The sequence below is a fragment of the Ostrea edulis genome, chromosome 6 (genome assembly GCF_947568905.1).
Source record: "Ostrea edulis chromosome 6, xbOstEdul1.1, whole genome shotgun sequence".
Taxonomy (NCBI): domain Eukaryota; kingdom Metazoa; phylum Mollusca; class Bivalvia; order Ostreida; family Ostreidae; genus Ostrea; species Ostrea edulis.
The window spans coordinates 82,785,677-82,801,228 of record NC_079169.1 but is presented as its reverse complement, the minus strand read 5'-3'; the positions used below and the strand labels follow the sequence as shown (position 1 = coordinate 82,801,228).

At 35.0% G+C, this 15,552-nt stretch overlaps 1 protein-coding gene across 1 annotated transcript; it reads right to left on the bottom strand.

Annotated features, from left to right (window-relative positions):
• Positions 1 to 575: 575 nt before the first annotated feature.
• On the bottom strand, positions 576 to 12,599 carry LOC125646722 (microfibrillar-associated protein 1-like). The gene is made up of 11 exons (XM_048873235.2): positions 12,267 to 12,599; positions 8,085 to 8,136; positions 7,803 to 8,003; positions 6,547 to 6,682; positions 6,336 to 6,395; positions 5,317 to 5,441; positions 4,088 to 4,196; positions 2,493 to 2,653; positions 1,746 to 1,905; positions 1,421 to 1,513; positions 576 to 1,227 (listed from the first exon to the last, which is right to left on the bottom strand). Exons 1-11 carry the CDS (start codon positions 12,334 to 12,336, stop codon positions 1,048 to 1,050), a joined length of 1,347 nt encoding a protein of 448 aa, XP_048729192.2. The 5' UTR covers positions 12,337 to 12,599; the 3' UTR covers positions 576 to 1,047.
• Positions 12,600 to 15,552: the final 2,953 nt, after the last annotated feature.

The window sequence follows — 15,552 nt, the reverse complement described above, 5'->3', positions numbered from 1 at the left end:
TTTTATTTAGCTGGGCAGTGGTTAATCAGGGGTGGATCCAAGATGGGGGGTTGGGGTGCAACTTTATGAAGCAGGGGGTCTGGGGGCTGCCTTGAGGCCCCAGTGGGTCCAGGGCAAAGCTCCCCGAAAGCTCCTGGATTTTACAGATTTTATAGGGCTTGAAATGTCTCCCATGTAGTAATTTTTACTATATTCTGTCATTTTTAATAAGGTGAAATTAACAAAATGACACAAATTTTAAGGGCTTTTGGAAAAAATGTAAGTTCTCCCAATAAAATTAATTCAATAAATCAAAAGATTTTATTTCTCCGAGAGTAGAAGAAATTATTGCTTTTTTTATTGTTTACATTTTTCTAAACAAGAGACCACGATTTACCTGAAATATTAAAAATTTGGGGGGGGGGGGACAGCAGCTGCACTCCCCACCCTCCCTCAGATCTGCCACTGGTAATTCACGCTGGAATGTAAATATATTAAGAGCTTCCAATACTCCCATATATGCACTGCATGTAAACAAACCACTGATACCCCAGTAGCAGTCAGGAATTCCTAGCCCACACAAACATATACATGTATTTCTTTTTTAAAAATTTTTACTGTAAATTATCAACACATTTTTCAGATATACACAAAAATAAAACATATCTAAATCAAACACTGGATGTAAAAATGAATTTGAATTAGTGAACAGATTGAAGTACACCTTAATGATGTAATGCCTTTCCTACCAATCCCAGGTATTAAATGAGAGTTTAACTGGTGTAAAGGATCTACACATCTTTTGCTGTGTAACATATCACATCCTCCATCAAACTTTCAAGGTGACCTCTGTTTGATGTGTAATATTCAAAGGACACATGCTAACAGACACCATCTTCATGTATGTAAATCCATCAATACATACATACATCCACCAGTATGTACATTCTTTTATTATCAAGAAACCTCTCTTTGTCTCTTTAGCCTTTCTAATTTGACGTCTGCTTCTGCTTAAGCAAAGATTTCACTTCACATGCCAACACCTTTGCTTTCACTTTTGCTTTGCTTTCACTTTCGCTTTGATTTGGATGTGGGTCTGTTGAAGACTTGCTTCATTCCTCCTCCTTTTGTCATGTGTGTCTTCAAATTTTGGGCTGTGTCTGCTATCCAGGGCGAGTCAAACTGAGTTGTGTCCTGGTCAACCAAGTGGGTGTACTTAGTTCTTCCTGACCGTCCAAAGTTCTTGACCTAAAAGATGTCATAAAATGTAAGTGTTTATAACTGTTATAGTAAGTCATTAATGCATAACATGTCTTCTAGTTATTTAACCTGAGAAGCAGAAGACTGGAATCACACTTCAGCTGAGATAAAACTTTACGTCTCATACTCGAGATATAAACTCAACGTTCAACAAAAGATAACAAAACACAGCCTCCAATACCTGCATGACTTTGGGTAGAATTGTTTTATCAAAATGATCTTCCAATGTTGGAGCAGAGAAGTCTTGTTTGTACATGTGGTCTTCATCATCTTGCTGGAAAAGAAATTTATTTTGTTTGTTTGGAAAACCTTATACATACAAATTTTATTTGGAAATAAATATCAATGTTTGTACTACATAAACATTGCAATCTTTACCTCTCTCTAAATTGCTTATAATGAATTGCAACAACAGGAGAGGAATGTATAAAGAAAGGACAAGGTTCATACACAAGGACTTACCACTTAAAAGACATTTAACTGAAAGCTTAGTTATCTTGACTTACCACATAAAAGGCACCTCGGTGGTAGTACTTCTGTAAAAACTTGTATTTGCCCTTGGGAGCTTTGTTTGTGACAAGCTTTGGATTCTGGGAAAATTCTTGTCGCCTCTCTGCATCATTCATGTTTCTGACTCGTTCAATCTCCATTTTCTCCTTTTCAATACTTCAAATACCACAGAACATAATTTTAAAAATCAGATAAACACATGTTTTGAAAACATTTTATGTATTGTATATTTACATAAGCTCAACACTGCATACAGAAAATTTAATTAAACATGTACACTTACATTGAACACAAGAGGCACAATTTACCGTTAATAAATTACATCACAAGAAAAACTTTTCCACGAGCATTTCATTTTCATCAATAATTTTTTTCAAATTGGTATGAATACCATACAAATGTATTTAAAAAGAGCACATTTAAGGCCAAATGCAATGTTTCTAAAATAATATAAACTAGGGAATATTAGCAGGACTGTTTCTGAGTTAGTATTCTGGTAATTACAAGTTTAAATGTGAAATCAACTCTTATGTATTACAGAACGTTGTAGATATGGACATTACTAACTTGTTGTAGCAAAAAAAGAACTTCATATTGAGGAGATGGGGAAAAATAGTTACAATCAAAAACAGGCACAAATGTCATGAATGGCCTTTCATGTACTTTTGTGTCATGGCATCTACACAAATTTATGTGGATAGAGTATCCTCAAATATAAACTGCTTCACAATGAATGTACTCACTTTTCACGCTCCTCCTTATCCCTCTTTAATCGCCTTAGCTCTCGGACTTTCCAGGCCTCGTACTCTTCCTCATCATTTTCATCCCCGGAGTCCAGAGCATCACAGGCATCCTCCACTGTTTTCTCCTCTTCTGCTTCCTTACGAGCATCATCTTTAATGATCTACAGAGACAAAATCCAATTCTCAAATGTGCTCAAGCATTTCCGGCTCTAAGGTAATAAAACACAGATGAGTATAGATTTTCCTTGCGTTTCATAGAATAGCGGGAAAATATCTGTATGATAGAAACGTATTAAAGTGCCAAAAAGTAGGCGGGGCCATAGGAAGGTCAATAGAATTCTAATGAATTTGAGTAATAGTCTCGTGTGGTCATTCTAAGCCAACGCTTCACACGAGGCGCTCGAGCTTTATTTTTTATATATCAAAGTTTAGCTCATATTACTATCATTATTCAATATTTACTAGTTACTATTTACGGCATTGCCCCCGAGATGTTATTTACACTTGTGCGGACACAGGTTTCCATAGTTAACCATCTATGGTTTTTCCTGGGCGGTTTTTAATGTCAGTGATGGGGTTAAAAATTTAAACACTTAATACAAAGCAGTACTTCATATTTTCATTTCACATATTTTTCGTAATACTGTACATGTTAGTGTCGTTCATAAAAAATATGGCATTGTATGTATATATGTGCATTTGTATGGCGTTACATAATAAACGCCGGCTGCTTCAACAAGCTCGCCTGGCTTACGGCTATATGGTAGTTATTTTGTGTAGATTTAAAAGTGCTGGGTGTAAGGAGTAAAGATTATACTTAACTCAGTCTCAATGCATATTTTCTTTATAAAAAGTTCAATTTAGACAAGATTCGAGTTCATCTCTCTTTCATGGCCCCATAACCTATTCTTGAACACAGACTTTGTTTTATGTGGGAAAAGAACTGTTTTGTTCTCTGCCATGCATTTGATATACATGTATATGTATACATATATATATATATATATATATATATGTGTGTGTGTGTGTACATGTACACACATATATCTATATATATATATATATATTAATATTATATATATATAAAATATACTGTACTTTGTATTAAACAATATGTCATTCTTCTGATTTTATATACTGACAAGATTGTTACACGTAGCCATGTCCCCCACCGCCTCAAAAAAAGTTGAAGCACAAAAGTCTCATAACTCCTGTACTAAATTTTGTTGAATCAAAATGGTAGTGTAATATGATCAACTACACATGGTGACTAACAATCCTACAAAATATGAACAAAATCTGTTGAGCGGTTTCTGAGGAGTTGCGTCCACAAAGTGAAGTGGGACTGACGGACAGAGGTATTTTTATGTCCCCTTCTGCGTTGCGGTGGGGGACAAAAAGGCTTTAGTATCATACATTTTAAATTACATGCCATATGACCCAATATATCAAAAACCATGGAAGTGTTTGGGTAAGTCGACTTTAGTCACTTGTGGCAGTGAAAGTATATTTTAGTGTAGTATTCATGAAATATATTTCAGTTGATCTAATTACATATATTTGGCAGTGTACAGGAATGGTCTTAAAGTGTTAACCTTTAATGTGTGCCCTCTCCTTTCCTCAGCCATTTTCTTTGCCTCTACTTCCAATTCCCGTTTCTTGGCTTCTTCTTTCTCCTTTTCTTGAATTGTTATTCTGTCTTTTCTGTAAAATGCATAAAAAAATCTGAGTTTAGTGTTTAAACTTCCATATCATGGACAATTTGAATATACTGCTTACTCTGTTTACATATATACACTTCAAAATGTACATCACAATAAGTTATTTTGAAATAACGATTATTGAAATAACAATTACATTGAAGTATTCGTCATTGCTTGTTGTCATAGTCGGTGAATCTCTAACCATGCTTTTAGTCTAGTTCTTAACCTTGCATGGGTTTTTTTTCTCTGCTTATGAAATAACAATTAGATTCTAGAAAGAGTCTTTGTGTTCATTGTTTGCTGTGTGATCTTCGATTGTGTTCATTGCTTGCTGTGTGATCTTCGATTGTGTTCATTGCTTGCTGTGTGATCTTCGATTGTGTTCATTGCTTGCTGTGTGATCTTCGATTGTGTTCATTGCTTGCTGTGTGATCTTCGATTGTGTTCATTGCTTGCTGTGTGATCTTCGATTGTGTTCATTGCTTGCTGTGTGATCTTCGATTGTGTTCATTGCTTGCTGTGTGATCTTCGATTGTGTTCATTGCTTGCTGTGTGATCTTCGATTGTGTTCATTGCTTGCTGTGTGATCTTCGATTGAGCATGGCAGCATGCCCCAAATATAGAAAAACTTGATTCAAATATGCTGTACCTGTACATGAATGTACATTGAACTTAATTCATTTTTACTTCATTTGCAGTACAATCTTTACAAACTAATAAATATGTGACTAACTAATTTGCTTCAGGCTTGCATAGAAGTTTGTCTTATTTGTTTCAAAATCAGGAATTCATTTTTTCAAAATTAATGAAATAAATCGACTTCACTTAATTAAAACTTTGGATATACATGTACTGAAAATAATCCGCTGGTCTCCTGAATTTCAATTTCTCTGGAGTAGACTGTACGCGGACACACACAGAGAAACATTTTGAGCGAGGACTTACTTTCTGACAAACACTGGAGTAGACTGTATGCGGACACACACAGAGAAACATTTTAAGCGAGGACTTACTTTCTGACAAACACTGGTTTGAGTCTGAGCGAGGACTTACTTTCTGACAAACACTGGAGTAGACTGTACGTGGACACACACAGAGAAACATTTTAAGCGAGGACTTACTTTCTGACAAACACTGGTTTGAGTCTAGGACCCGTCTCCTCCTCGGAGTCGGAATATTCCTCATACTCTGAGGACTCCTCCTCACTCTCTCCTTCAACCCTCTCTTCTTCAACTTCTAAAACTTCCTACGAAAATCAACAATCTATTTCCAGACAAGAACAAAATTGTAGGTACAGTGTAAGTTTACTTTCATACACCTTTCAAATAACACAAAAATATGTTCAAGTTTTACTCATTTGCTCAAAAATAAAATTTTCATTTTATTATAAAAACCGAGTTATTTCATGTACAAGACTAACATGAATGTTTACACATGTAGTACAAATATAAATATCATTCATAAAGCCGTTCTGGATACATGTACTAAAATGTGCATTTAGAAAAGTCAAATATTTTTGACATCATGTCTTATGGTTACCATCAAATTTAACTAGAAATCAAATGGAGAGGCTAAATTCAAGATATCTCCAAACTTCATTTCACTGACAAAAATAAACTTTAATATGTTTGTATGACAGATATAAATACTAGAGCAAACAAATTCTCTTTTGCAGAATTAAGACATCATCAACATGTAACAGTTCAGCAAAAGTGTAAAAATTCACTTAAAATGAACATTCTCCAAAAGTTTTTCACTTCAGAAAATGTGTTCACAGCCATTGCCTATGCTAATCTTATCAATTTTTTGGGCTGTGGGTGATGCATGTGTGCTACATTTTTTTCTCAAGCTAAATTGCTTTGCAATGTGTATCACCTGCTACTTTGACCAAAAGCAGGAAAAAACATCTTAAATGAAGCCCTAGAGATTCATTAAGAAGATATTGTGCAATTTCCTACTCTTTGGTACTCTACAATAAAAGGGCATCATGTTTTTCTTTCACTATTTTTTTTTTAAATACCAGAAAAAACAGGACAAAATAAGAGGGATAGTGTACGATCTTTTTTTAGGTCAAAATCATATACAGTTCATTACTTGTCATATTTCTTTAATTCATTGAATACTTCTATTTTCCACAAACCTCTTCATCCTGCCTCTGTTGCATTCGCTGACGAAGGAGTTGTCTTCTCCTTTCTATTTCCTACAAATGTTAATAGCAGTTGACAGACTAGATTATAACACAAACAAAAATTTAAGACACTCTATATAGTGAAAGTTTATTTTTGACCAGGTTGAAATCATCACATTTATCATGTCTTTTTTTTTTTTTGGTAAGAGGAAGGAATTATTACTTCTTCATCCAATTCTTCCTCCTCTTCACTGCTTTCTTCCTCTTCTCCAAACCTCTTTCTGTGCCGTTCATCTTCAGAATCGGACTTCTCCTGAATTATCTCAGGTTCTACTACTTCTCTTCTGTGTCTTGCTACTCTATAAAAAAGAAATGTATGGCTGTTAAACACATTTGCCACTGTCTTGGCCAAGTTCTAATGCAGATTTTTTAGAAATTAATTCTAGAGAAAGATGTCATGCCCTTTGACCCCTGAAACTAAAGGTAATCTCATACAAGCATGCCATCAAACTATCCAATGGTGTATACATGAACATCTAAATTCAAACCCTTCAAGTGAAATTGAGAAAACAAATATCTATTTTTAACCAGAACTGTTGCCCCCCACCCCCCCAGGTGCAAAAGGGGTTGGCCCACGAAGGGTCAAAATCGTCCCTGTGAAATGGCTAAATTCAAAGTGAAGTTTGGAGAAATTATTTTTTGCATAGAAGATAGTCTATGTATAATAGTTTATGAGGGTGGTAAATTTTTTTTGAGTTTTGCACTGGTGTATCTGAGATCTTCTGCCCCAAACATCATGAAATACAAGAATTTGTTTAAAATTACTACATTTTTGTAATACAATGCTCAATGCACATATGTAATATAAAGCACAGCCATGGACCAAGTGCATTATGACATCAACTGAAAATTTACGATTTCAAAAACGTTTGCTTATATGGTTATGTTAGGTTGCTGGTCAAATAAAGATCCTTTACGTGTGAAATAAGTTCCTCTGTGTTGAAAAGTAATTCTGGTATCTTATGAGTGTAATTTAATACAATATTTAAAACTATTTGAAAAATAATATTGCTGACCAAACTGAAATGATTTCATCCAAAATATCTGAATGAAAAATATTCAAGGGAAAATGGTAAACATCCAGAGTGTTGTATATATAAGAGTGAAAGTATTACAATATTGTTATGCATAGCCCTATGTCCCCTACCACTGCAAAAAAAAAGCTGAAGCACAAAAGTCCCATAACTCCTGTAAGATTTGTCGAATCAAAATGGTAGCGCAATATGATCAACTACATATGGTGACAAACAATCCCACATGGACACTGGTATTTCTATGTCCCCTTACGTGTTGTGGCGAGGGACAAAAACATTAATATGTGTTCAAACTGATCAGTAATCTATCAAGGCTACATGATACAAACTGTACCACAAAATTCCCTTCACACAATCCTTGAGGAGGCCAGTACAACAATACTACCTATCATCATCATCATCATCGAAGTCGACATCCCCACGACTCTGTAATCGCCGGAGTCGTCGATCCAATATGTTGTCTGATGGCTCAGGTTCCTCTGGAGCTGTTTCTTCTGTTGCCTGCTGCTGTTGCCTCTTTTTTCTGTTAAACTCAAATTCCTCATCACTGCCTTCTCCACCACTGCTGTCTGGAGCATAATCAGGTCTACAAACAGGAGAATCATAGGATGATCGAATAAAAACTTCTGCTTTGTTAATTGAAAAACTTGCATTGAAATATATTTACCTTTTTCCAGTAACATATCTGTTTACTTTCACTTTCTGCATAACAAGTTCCCCTGTCAATATCAATATGACAATTGTATAAAGTGTTGCAAAGACATATTAAGCATATCATTAACAACAAGCTTTTCTATCATGTAACATTTTGACTGGCATTAATTAAGCAAATACATCGTCCTTCAAACCAGGAGTAATTTATTCAAAATTACGTAAAATCAAACAAGAGGCCCATGGGCCACATCGCTATCCTGAGTCACCTTGGCCCTGCCGTTGTTCATCTATTGTGATTTTGAAAAGATTTAATCCTTTTTTGTCAATCTTTATTCCCATGTATATGTTGACCCCAAATTGTGAGTCTAACTCTGCCCTAAAGAATCCCAACATAACTGAAATTCACATCACATCTTTCCCTCTTTCTCTCTCTCTCTCTCTCATATAAAAATCCTGTCTGTATCCCTACATGATCCTTGGTGTGCATATTGAACATGTATTATGATGAATACAGATTGTTTACAAAAAAAATTATTACAAAAAAATTCTCATCATACAGATATGCCTCAATACCAACATGACTAACATGATCTTGCTGTTCTGGATAAGACCCAAGATCACAAGGTCATAGATCATAGTATGATATCTAGCCACAAGAAATCCCAAAATATTGAAGTTCAATCTCAAATAGTTTAGGTGATATTGAATAGGTAAGATTTTTATTAAAAGTAGGTCAAACTTCAAGGTCAAACACCAGGGTATAACAAGGTCTTTAAAATTGAAACAAATACAAGATCATAAATCAAATCCAAAATCCAGAATTAGTTATGATTTTGGATTTGATTTATTCATTTATGATCTTGTATTTGTTTCAATTTTACTGAGACATGATTTGATCAAAATCTGTAACAAATGTTCTTAAACAAAACCTGAAAACTCTTCTTTTTACAAAATCACAGATTCTATTAATTTTTTAAAATTCTTATGTTCATCTTTTTGATTTTATTAACTTCCTCATGTTTAATCTCTATGTACAATATTGTACAAATAATAATAATTACTAGTTGGGATCACTGATGTAATTTTGTCATTTCCAAGCGAAATGCTAAGCAAATAATAAAGGATGTGGCCAAAACATAAATTGCTGTGTTTCCACTAACATTCAAGTGAAAATTAGGGTAGTTTGGTAGGAAATGAATTGTATTTTTTTCTCACTTTATTTTAAGGCCACACAAAGAAACATTCTGATCACAACCCATTTAAGTTGCAGGTACATATTAAAATATATAGTGAACACGAGGGGTTCATCATTCACAATTAGGGATGAAAATTTGCTAAAATGTTTAGGGGCCAAGTCAGCCCCTTTGTCAAAAATTTTAGGTATCAACATTTTGAAAAAAATAGTCCACATTCAAAATGGCATTTTTAAAGAATTTCATTCAGTCAATGAATTGATCATAGTAGTATTTGTCCTCTCTCTATTTTATGCCCCAACTCTTTCAGCCTTTCATATATACAGTCTTTTGCCCAGTTCCGGATCATTGCCAGTTCCGAATCACTTTGTAATTATTATTAAAAAATACTTAATTAATGAAATGATTTTTACTTAGAAAGGTAAATCATGTTGAAAATGATTACTGAGGGATACAAAACTGTTATAATTTTTATCCAACCCAGGTTTATTACTTGTCACACTTCTTTAATACATTAGGACTTCGACATCTTTGTCACTTACACGCTTGGGAAAAGAAAAAATCGCGCTAGAGGGAAAAGTTGTCTGTAGCTAAAGAATAACCAAGTTTTCTGCACAAAAAATAAATGCATTTAATTGATATATCTTTCAGCAAATGCATCAATAAATATTTCTTCAGTGAATGCATTATTGTAGTTGAGATGCCTTACCAAAGAGACACCATCTGCTTGTCCAATTCCGGATCAGTCGTGTCAACTACTGTCATACGTGACTTGTTGAACTTAGTTTTAAAGTTTGAGCAATATCTCAGTTTATGTTAAATGCACTGTTGGAAGATTGAAGTAGTGTCAGATATAATACGCACACATTTTTTTATAAACACAATAAACTATTTTTTTTCTGATTACCAAAATGGATAATCCCCCCCCCCCCCTCCGTAAATACATTTTAAAATGAGAAAATTGGGATAGTAAATATGCTATGTATTGCATGTAGATTTATAACTTGAAATTTATATTTAAAAAGTATACTGTAATCAATTCAATTTTAAGCATATTAATACAGTGTATACATGTATGACTGTATTATTTTTTCTTCCCAACTTCGTCAACTCCACAAGAAAGTGCCGAAGGATTGTTATCCTGGGTAGATATAACGTTAGATCATAAACACACTCAGAGAAATATAGTTATTAATGTTGATTAAGAGAATTTTGAATGCCACAATTTTGGTTATGCCAATGCCTAAATGTGAAGCTTTGAATATTGTTCAATATATATAACGTCAAGATTAATTTAAACTAGTGTTTGATTTGATTTGATTTGTACAAAACTAGATATATATTAATCGAAATAAACATACACACGTACTGATTTAAAGTTTCGGACCGATTGAAAGTCGGATCGGGTCAGTGAAAGCTCGAATCGGCCTGCAGTCGTTTCAAACATCTCCGTGATTCGGAACTGGCAGTGTGATTCGGAACTGACCTATGAAGACGGTTGTGGAAAATGCAAAGGCTGGTGATATTTACCACGATTTTCAAATAATTTTAGTTATTTTTCATTTTCGTAACTTCTGATCTTATCACAAGATGATTAAAACCTACAGTATCTTCGTGAATTATACCGTTAGCAATCGTTAATGAAAATGTGATCCGGAACTAGGCAAACAACTGTATCATCCTTATTCATCTCATTTTCATCACTTTCATCCTCCTCATATTCTCTCTCTCATTCTTCTCACTCTGATTTGTTGACATTAGCCATTTTATTCTCAGTTGATTCCAATTTATTCCCAACTGTGGTTTATCCGTACCTGCACAGTATTAATGTTCACTATTGGTGTACATGTTACTCATCATATATTCTCTTTAGAGAAGTCGATAGGCATAGCCTTCATCGACTTCTCTTCCCAAGCATTCATATTTTGATTCTGGAAAACGTGTAAATGCCGGAGTCGGTGACGGTTTATGCTTCGACCGACGTTTCGACTCAGATGTGCCTGGATTTACGCAATAGACAACTTGTTTTCAAACATTTAGCAGTAATGCACAAAACTGTCACAAGGAAATCAACACTTACTTGCTTTTAATCCATTTTCAACATGTCCCCTGTCCCGGGTTTACGTTAACTGGTCTTGGGAGCTGTCACAATAGGGGACCAGTTAAGAGAAAGCAGACTGACGTAAACAGAGTTGTGATTTAAACCCGGGACAGGGGCATGTTGAAAATGGATTAAAAGCAAGTAAGTTTTGATTTCCTTGTGTCGGTTTTGTGTATTGCTATTTCCTTGTGTCGGTTTTGTGTATTGCTATTAAATGTTTGAAAACAAGTTTATTGCGTAAATCCAGGCACATCTGAGTCGAAACGTTGGTCGAAGCTTAAACCGTCACCGACTCCGGCATTTACACGTTTTCCAGAATCAAAACATGAATGCTTGCGAAGAGAAGTCGATGAAGGCTATGCCTTTCGACTTCTCTAAAGAGAATACTCATCATAATGAAATATCCACAGCACAATATAAAAAACCTCCATTTATTACAAAACCACCATCTTATACAGAATAACATCAGCATGTATTAAAAAAGATCCATCTTGTTTCTATAAAATTTACAACACAGTCAAGAAATTTCATATCAATGTTGCTACATATAGGGAAAGAGGCTGGAATCCAATACACATCGTGAATGTTTTTGTTTTGATTATATATCTGCAGAAGTATAAGACATTTTAGCACTTTTTCTTCTTTTCACGTGAAACACGAAGAGATGTACTCCAGGGGTGTTTTTCTCGGTTGTACGGGATACATTTACTCTCGCTAGAGAGGGATAATCGCATTTTAGCGAGAATATCTCGCTGTATGGGGAAATGTTCCCAACCTGTTTATTGTGGCCCTGTGACATTTAATGCGACTTACTCGGGCCAGTAACTATCCAAGGTTTCACATCTGCATCTTTCTAATACACAATAAATAGATCATTGAATACACAATCAAATATTCTTACCTTTTTCATTTTTCAAAGGGATAGCCCCTGCTGTGGATTGAATCGGAACGTTTGGAAAAGCCTTCGACATTTTTGTAGTGGTTGTAGTTCAGTATACAGATATGAAGACTAAAGTTAAGTATAACGCGATGACAAAAATCAGTCACTCCATAACACCTGGATATCAAATGTAATCAAGTAATTATAACTTTTCAATACAGCGTTTCCTTTCATCAAAATGATCAATGTTAAATTAAACTTGTACTGTTGTCGTACAAATCTACTTCCTATCAAACGTTATATTGATCAACATGAACACCAAATACTAAATGGTAAACCGGTACGAAGAGAAGTGCGATATCCGGAATGAGTGAACGATTTGTTGTCCTTTGAAATTCCTTATTTTTTCACAATGGTTTTGTTTGTTCAAATCCATTCTAAGTGATTAATTATTAAACAATATAAATATAACATGTATATACTGCATGGTATTACTGTTTGTTATCTTCACCTTTCATAAAGATATAGCAGATTTAGAAAGCATGATCACTGAAGAGTGTTACACAATAGAATAATTTAAGAATATTTATTACTATACATGTCCCACTAGAACATGACATATTAATTTAAAATTCTTTCGAGCAGAATTTGTTTCATTGATTTGACTCTATCAATAAAGGTCAGGCGCCCTATTTATTGTGATTGCCTAGTGATTTTCTTGATACGAAAGCTCAAGTGAGCTTTTCTGATCACATTTTGTCTGGGGTCCGTCTGTCTGTAAACTTTTCACATTTTCATCTTCTTCTCATGAACCACTTGGCCAATTTCAACCAATCATGGCCAAAAAGCATCCTTGGGTGAAGGGCTTTCAAGTTTGTTCAAATGAAGGGCCATGTCCCTTTCAATGGGGAGATAATCACAAAAATGCAAAAATAGGGTGGGGTCATTTAAAAAATCTTCTTCTCGAGAACCACTGGGTCAGAAGAGCTGAAATTTACCTGAAAGCTTCCTGACATATTGCAGATTCAAGTTTGTTCAAATCATGGCCCCCGGTGGTAGGATGGGGCCACAAGGGGGGTAAAAGTTTTACATACAAATATATAGGGAAAAACTTTAAATATCTTCTTCTCAAGAACCACTAAGCCAGAAAAGCTGAGATCCTGACATAATGCATATTCAAGTTTGTTCAAATCATGGGCTCCGGGGGTTGGATGGGGCCACAATAAGGGATCAAAGTTTTACATACAAATATATAGGAAAAATCTTTAAAACTCTTCTTCTCAAGAACCACTGAGCCAGAAAAGCTGATTTTTACATGAAAACTTTCTGACATAGTGCAGATTCAAGTTTGTTCAAATCATGGCCCCTGGGGGGTAGGATGGGGCCACAAGTGGGGGGGGGGGGTGTGTCAAAGTTTTACATACAAATATAGGAAAAAGCTTTAAAAATCTTCTTCTCAAGAACCATTGGGCCAAAGAAGTTGACATTTACATGAAAGCTTTCTGACATAGTGTAGATTCAAGTTTGCAAAGGGTAGTTTGGGCCATAATAGGGACTATTAGGTTTTACATGCAAATATATATGGAAAGTCTTCAGATATGGGCCAAGGTGACTCAGGTGAGCGATGTGGCCCATGGGCCTCTTGTTTGTATACATGTTTTATTCATAAATCTTTCTTTTTTTTTTTACAACATATTGTAACAATCAGTAAGAGTGTGTGTGTGTGTGAGAGAGAGAGAGAGAGAGAAAATGACAAAGCAGGGAGCATAGTTGCTAGTCACAGTTACTGAGTCCAGTATTACCTACCCTACCTCATAATATAAGCGGAGACAATAGATGTGGCTTGCAATGATGGGGAAAGGGGGGTGGAACCCACAATCCTTGCTTGATATTTTTCATAAGTTATAATATGATCATTTAAAATACACAAAATTAATACTTATATGTATTTGTATGAATTATATAAAACGGTGAATACTAAGCACGATTTACATTCCCATTCTCTCTGTAATTTCTGCTTCCCTTCTTCATAAGCCTTTTGATTTTACAAAATGCTGATCTCCTCATATTATAACATACAATATATTCCATTTTAGCAACACCTGTATTTCTCTGCTCTTTAAAAAAACACTATAGCTTATGCCCCAGCATGGCATCATAATCCAACTCTTGATGTTTCCGAAATACTCAAACCCTTCTACTTTCGTAGTGTAAATGGAGTATCATACTGCTGTGTACTAAGATATCCTACTTTTGAAGTTTTTCAGATCAATTGATTCTATAAGGATGATCATTTCATTAATGAAAATGACGATTCAAAATATATCTAGTACATATCACACTATCTTTCATGAGGTAAAAAAGAACATTCTCATTTGTGTTACTTTTCTTTTAGCACAGTTATGTGTATATTTTGCCACCCCTACTATTTTTGAAACAAGAGACCAAGGGCCACGTCACTCACCCAAGATTTTTAAAGATGTTTACCCCAATATTCCCATGTTAAACTTTGATCCCCTATTGTAGCCCATCCTACCCCGGGGTTACATTTTGGGCAAACTTTAATTTTCACTACTTAGGGATGCTTGCATAGAAATATGACCAATCATGGCCCTAGCTGTTGTTCTTGAGAAGAATTTTCCTATAAATTCCCTTGTAAAACTTTGATTCCATATTGTGGCCCCACCCTACCCTGGGGGCCATGATTTGAACAAACTTGAATCCACACTACCAGGGGATTCTTGCATATCAACATGACAAAACAAAGGCCTGTTGTTCTCGAGAAGATTTTCAAAGATCTTGGCTATAACTTTGATCGCATACTAAGGCCCAATTTCAAAGATTTTTTTAAAACTATAATTTCATAAGTAAAACTTTGAACCCCCCCCCCCCCCCTCTCACTAATATGACCCACCCCACCCCCAGGGGCCATGATTTGAACAACTTGAATCCACATTATGTCAGGAAGCTGTCATGTAAGTTTCAACTTTTCTAGCTCAGTGGTTCTTGATCAAATATTTAAATGACCCCCACCCTGTTTTGCCTTTTCAAATGACTTCACTCTATTTTTGCCTTTTCTTCATTATCTCCCCTGTGAAGGGAACATGACTCTTCCTTTGACTTTTACCAAAGGATGATTTGTGCCAAGTTTCATTAAAATTGGTCCAGTAGTTCTGGAGTAGACATAAAAAATATTAGAAAGTTTTCAAATGGATGGACAGACAGACAAGAAAGAGTGAGCAGAATAGTACACAGGAGCTTTCAGATCAGGTGAGCTGAAAAACATTAATTTTTGCATATTTTCAAA

Bases quoted from the DNA above. Each gene is read 5' to 3' on its own strand.
- LOC125646722 (XM_048873235.2), bottom strand. From the start codon at position 12,336: ATGTCGAAGGCTTTTCCAAACGTTCCGATTCAATCCACAGCAGGGGCT. The intron at 6,683-7,802 runs GTAGTATTGTTG...TCTTTTTTATAG, and splicing joins GATGATGATGATGATGATAG to AGTAGCAAGACACAGAAGAG. The intron at 6,396-6,546 runs GTAATAATTCCT...TAACATTTGTAG, and splicing joins AGGAAGAATTGGATGAAGAA to GAAATAGAAAGGAGAAGACA.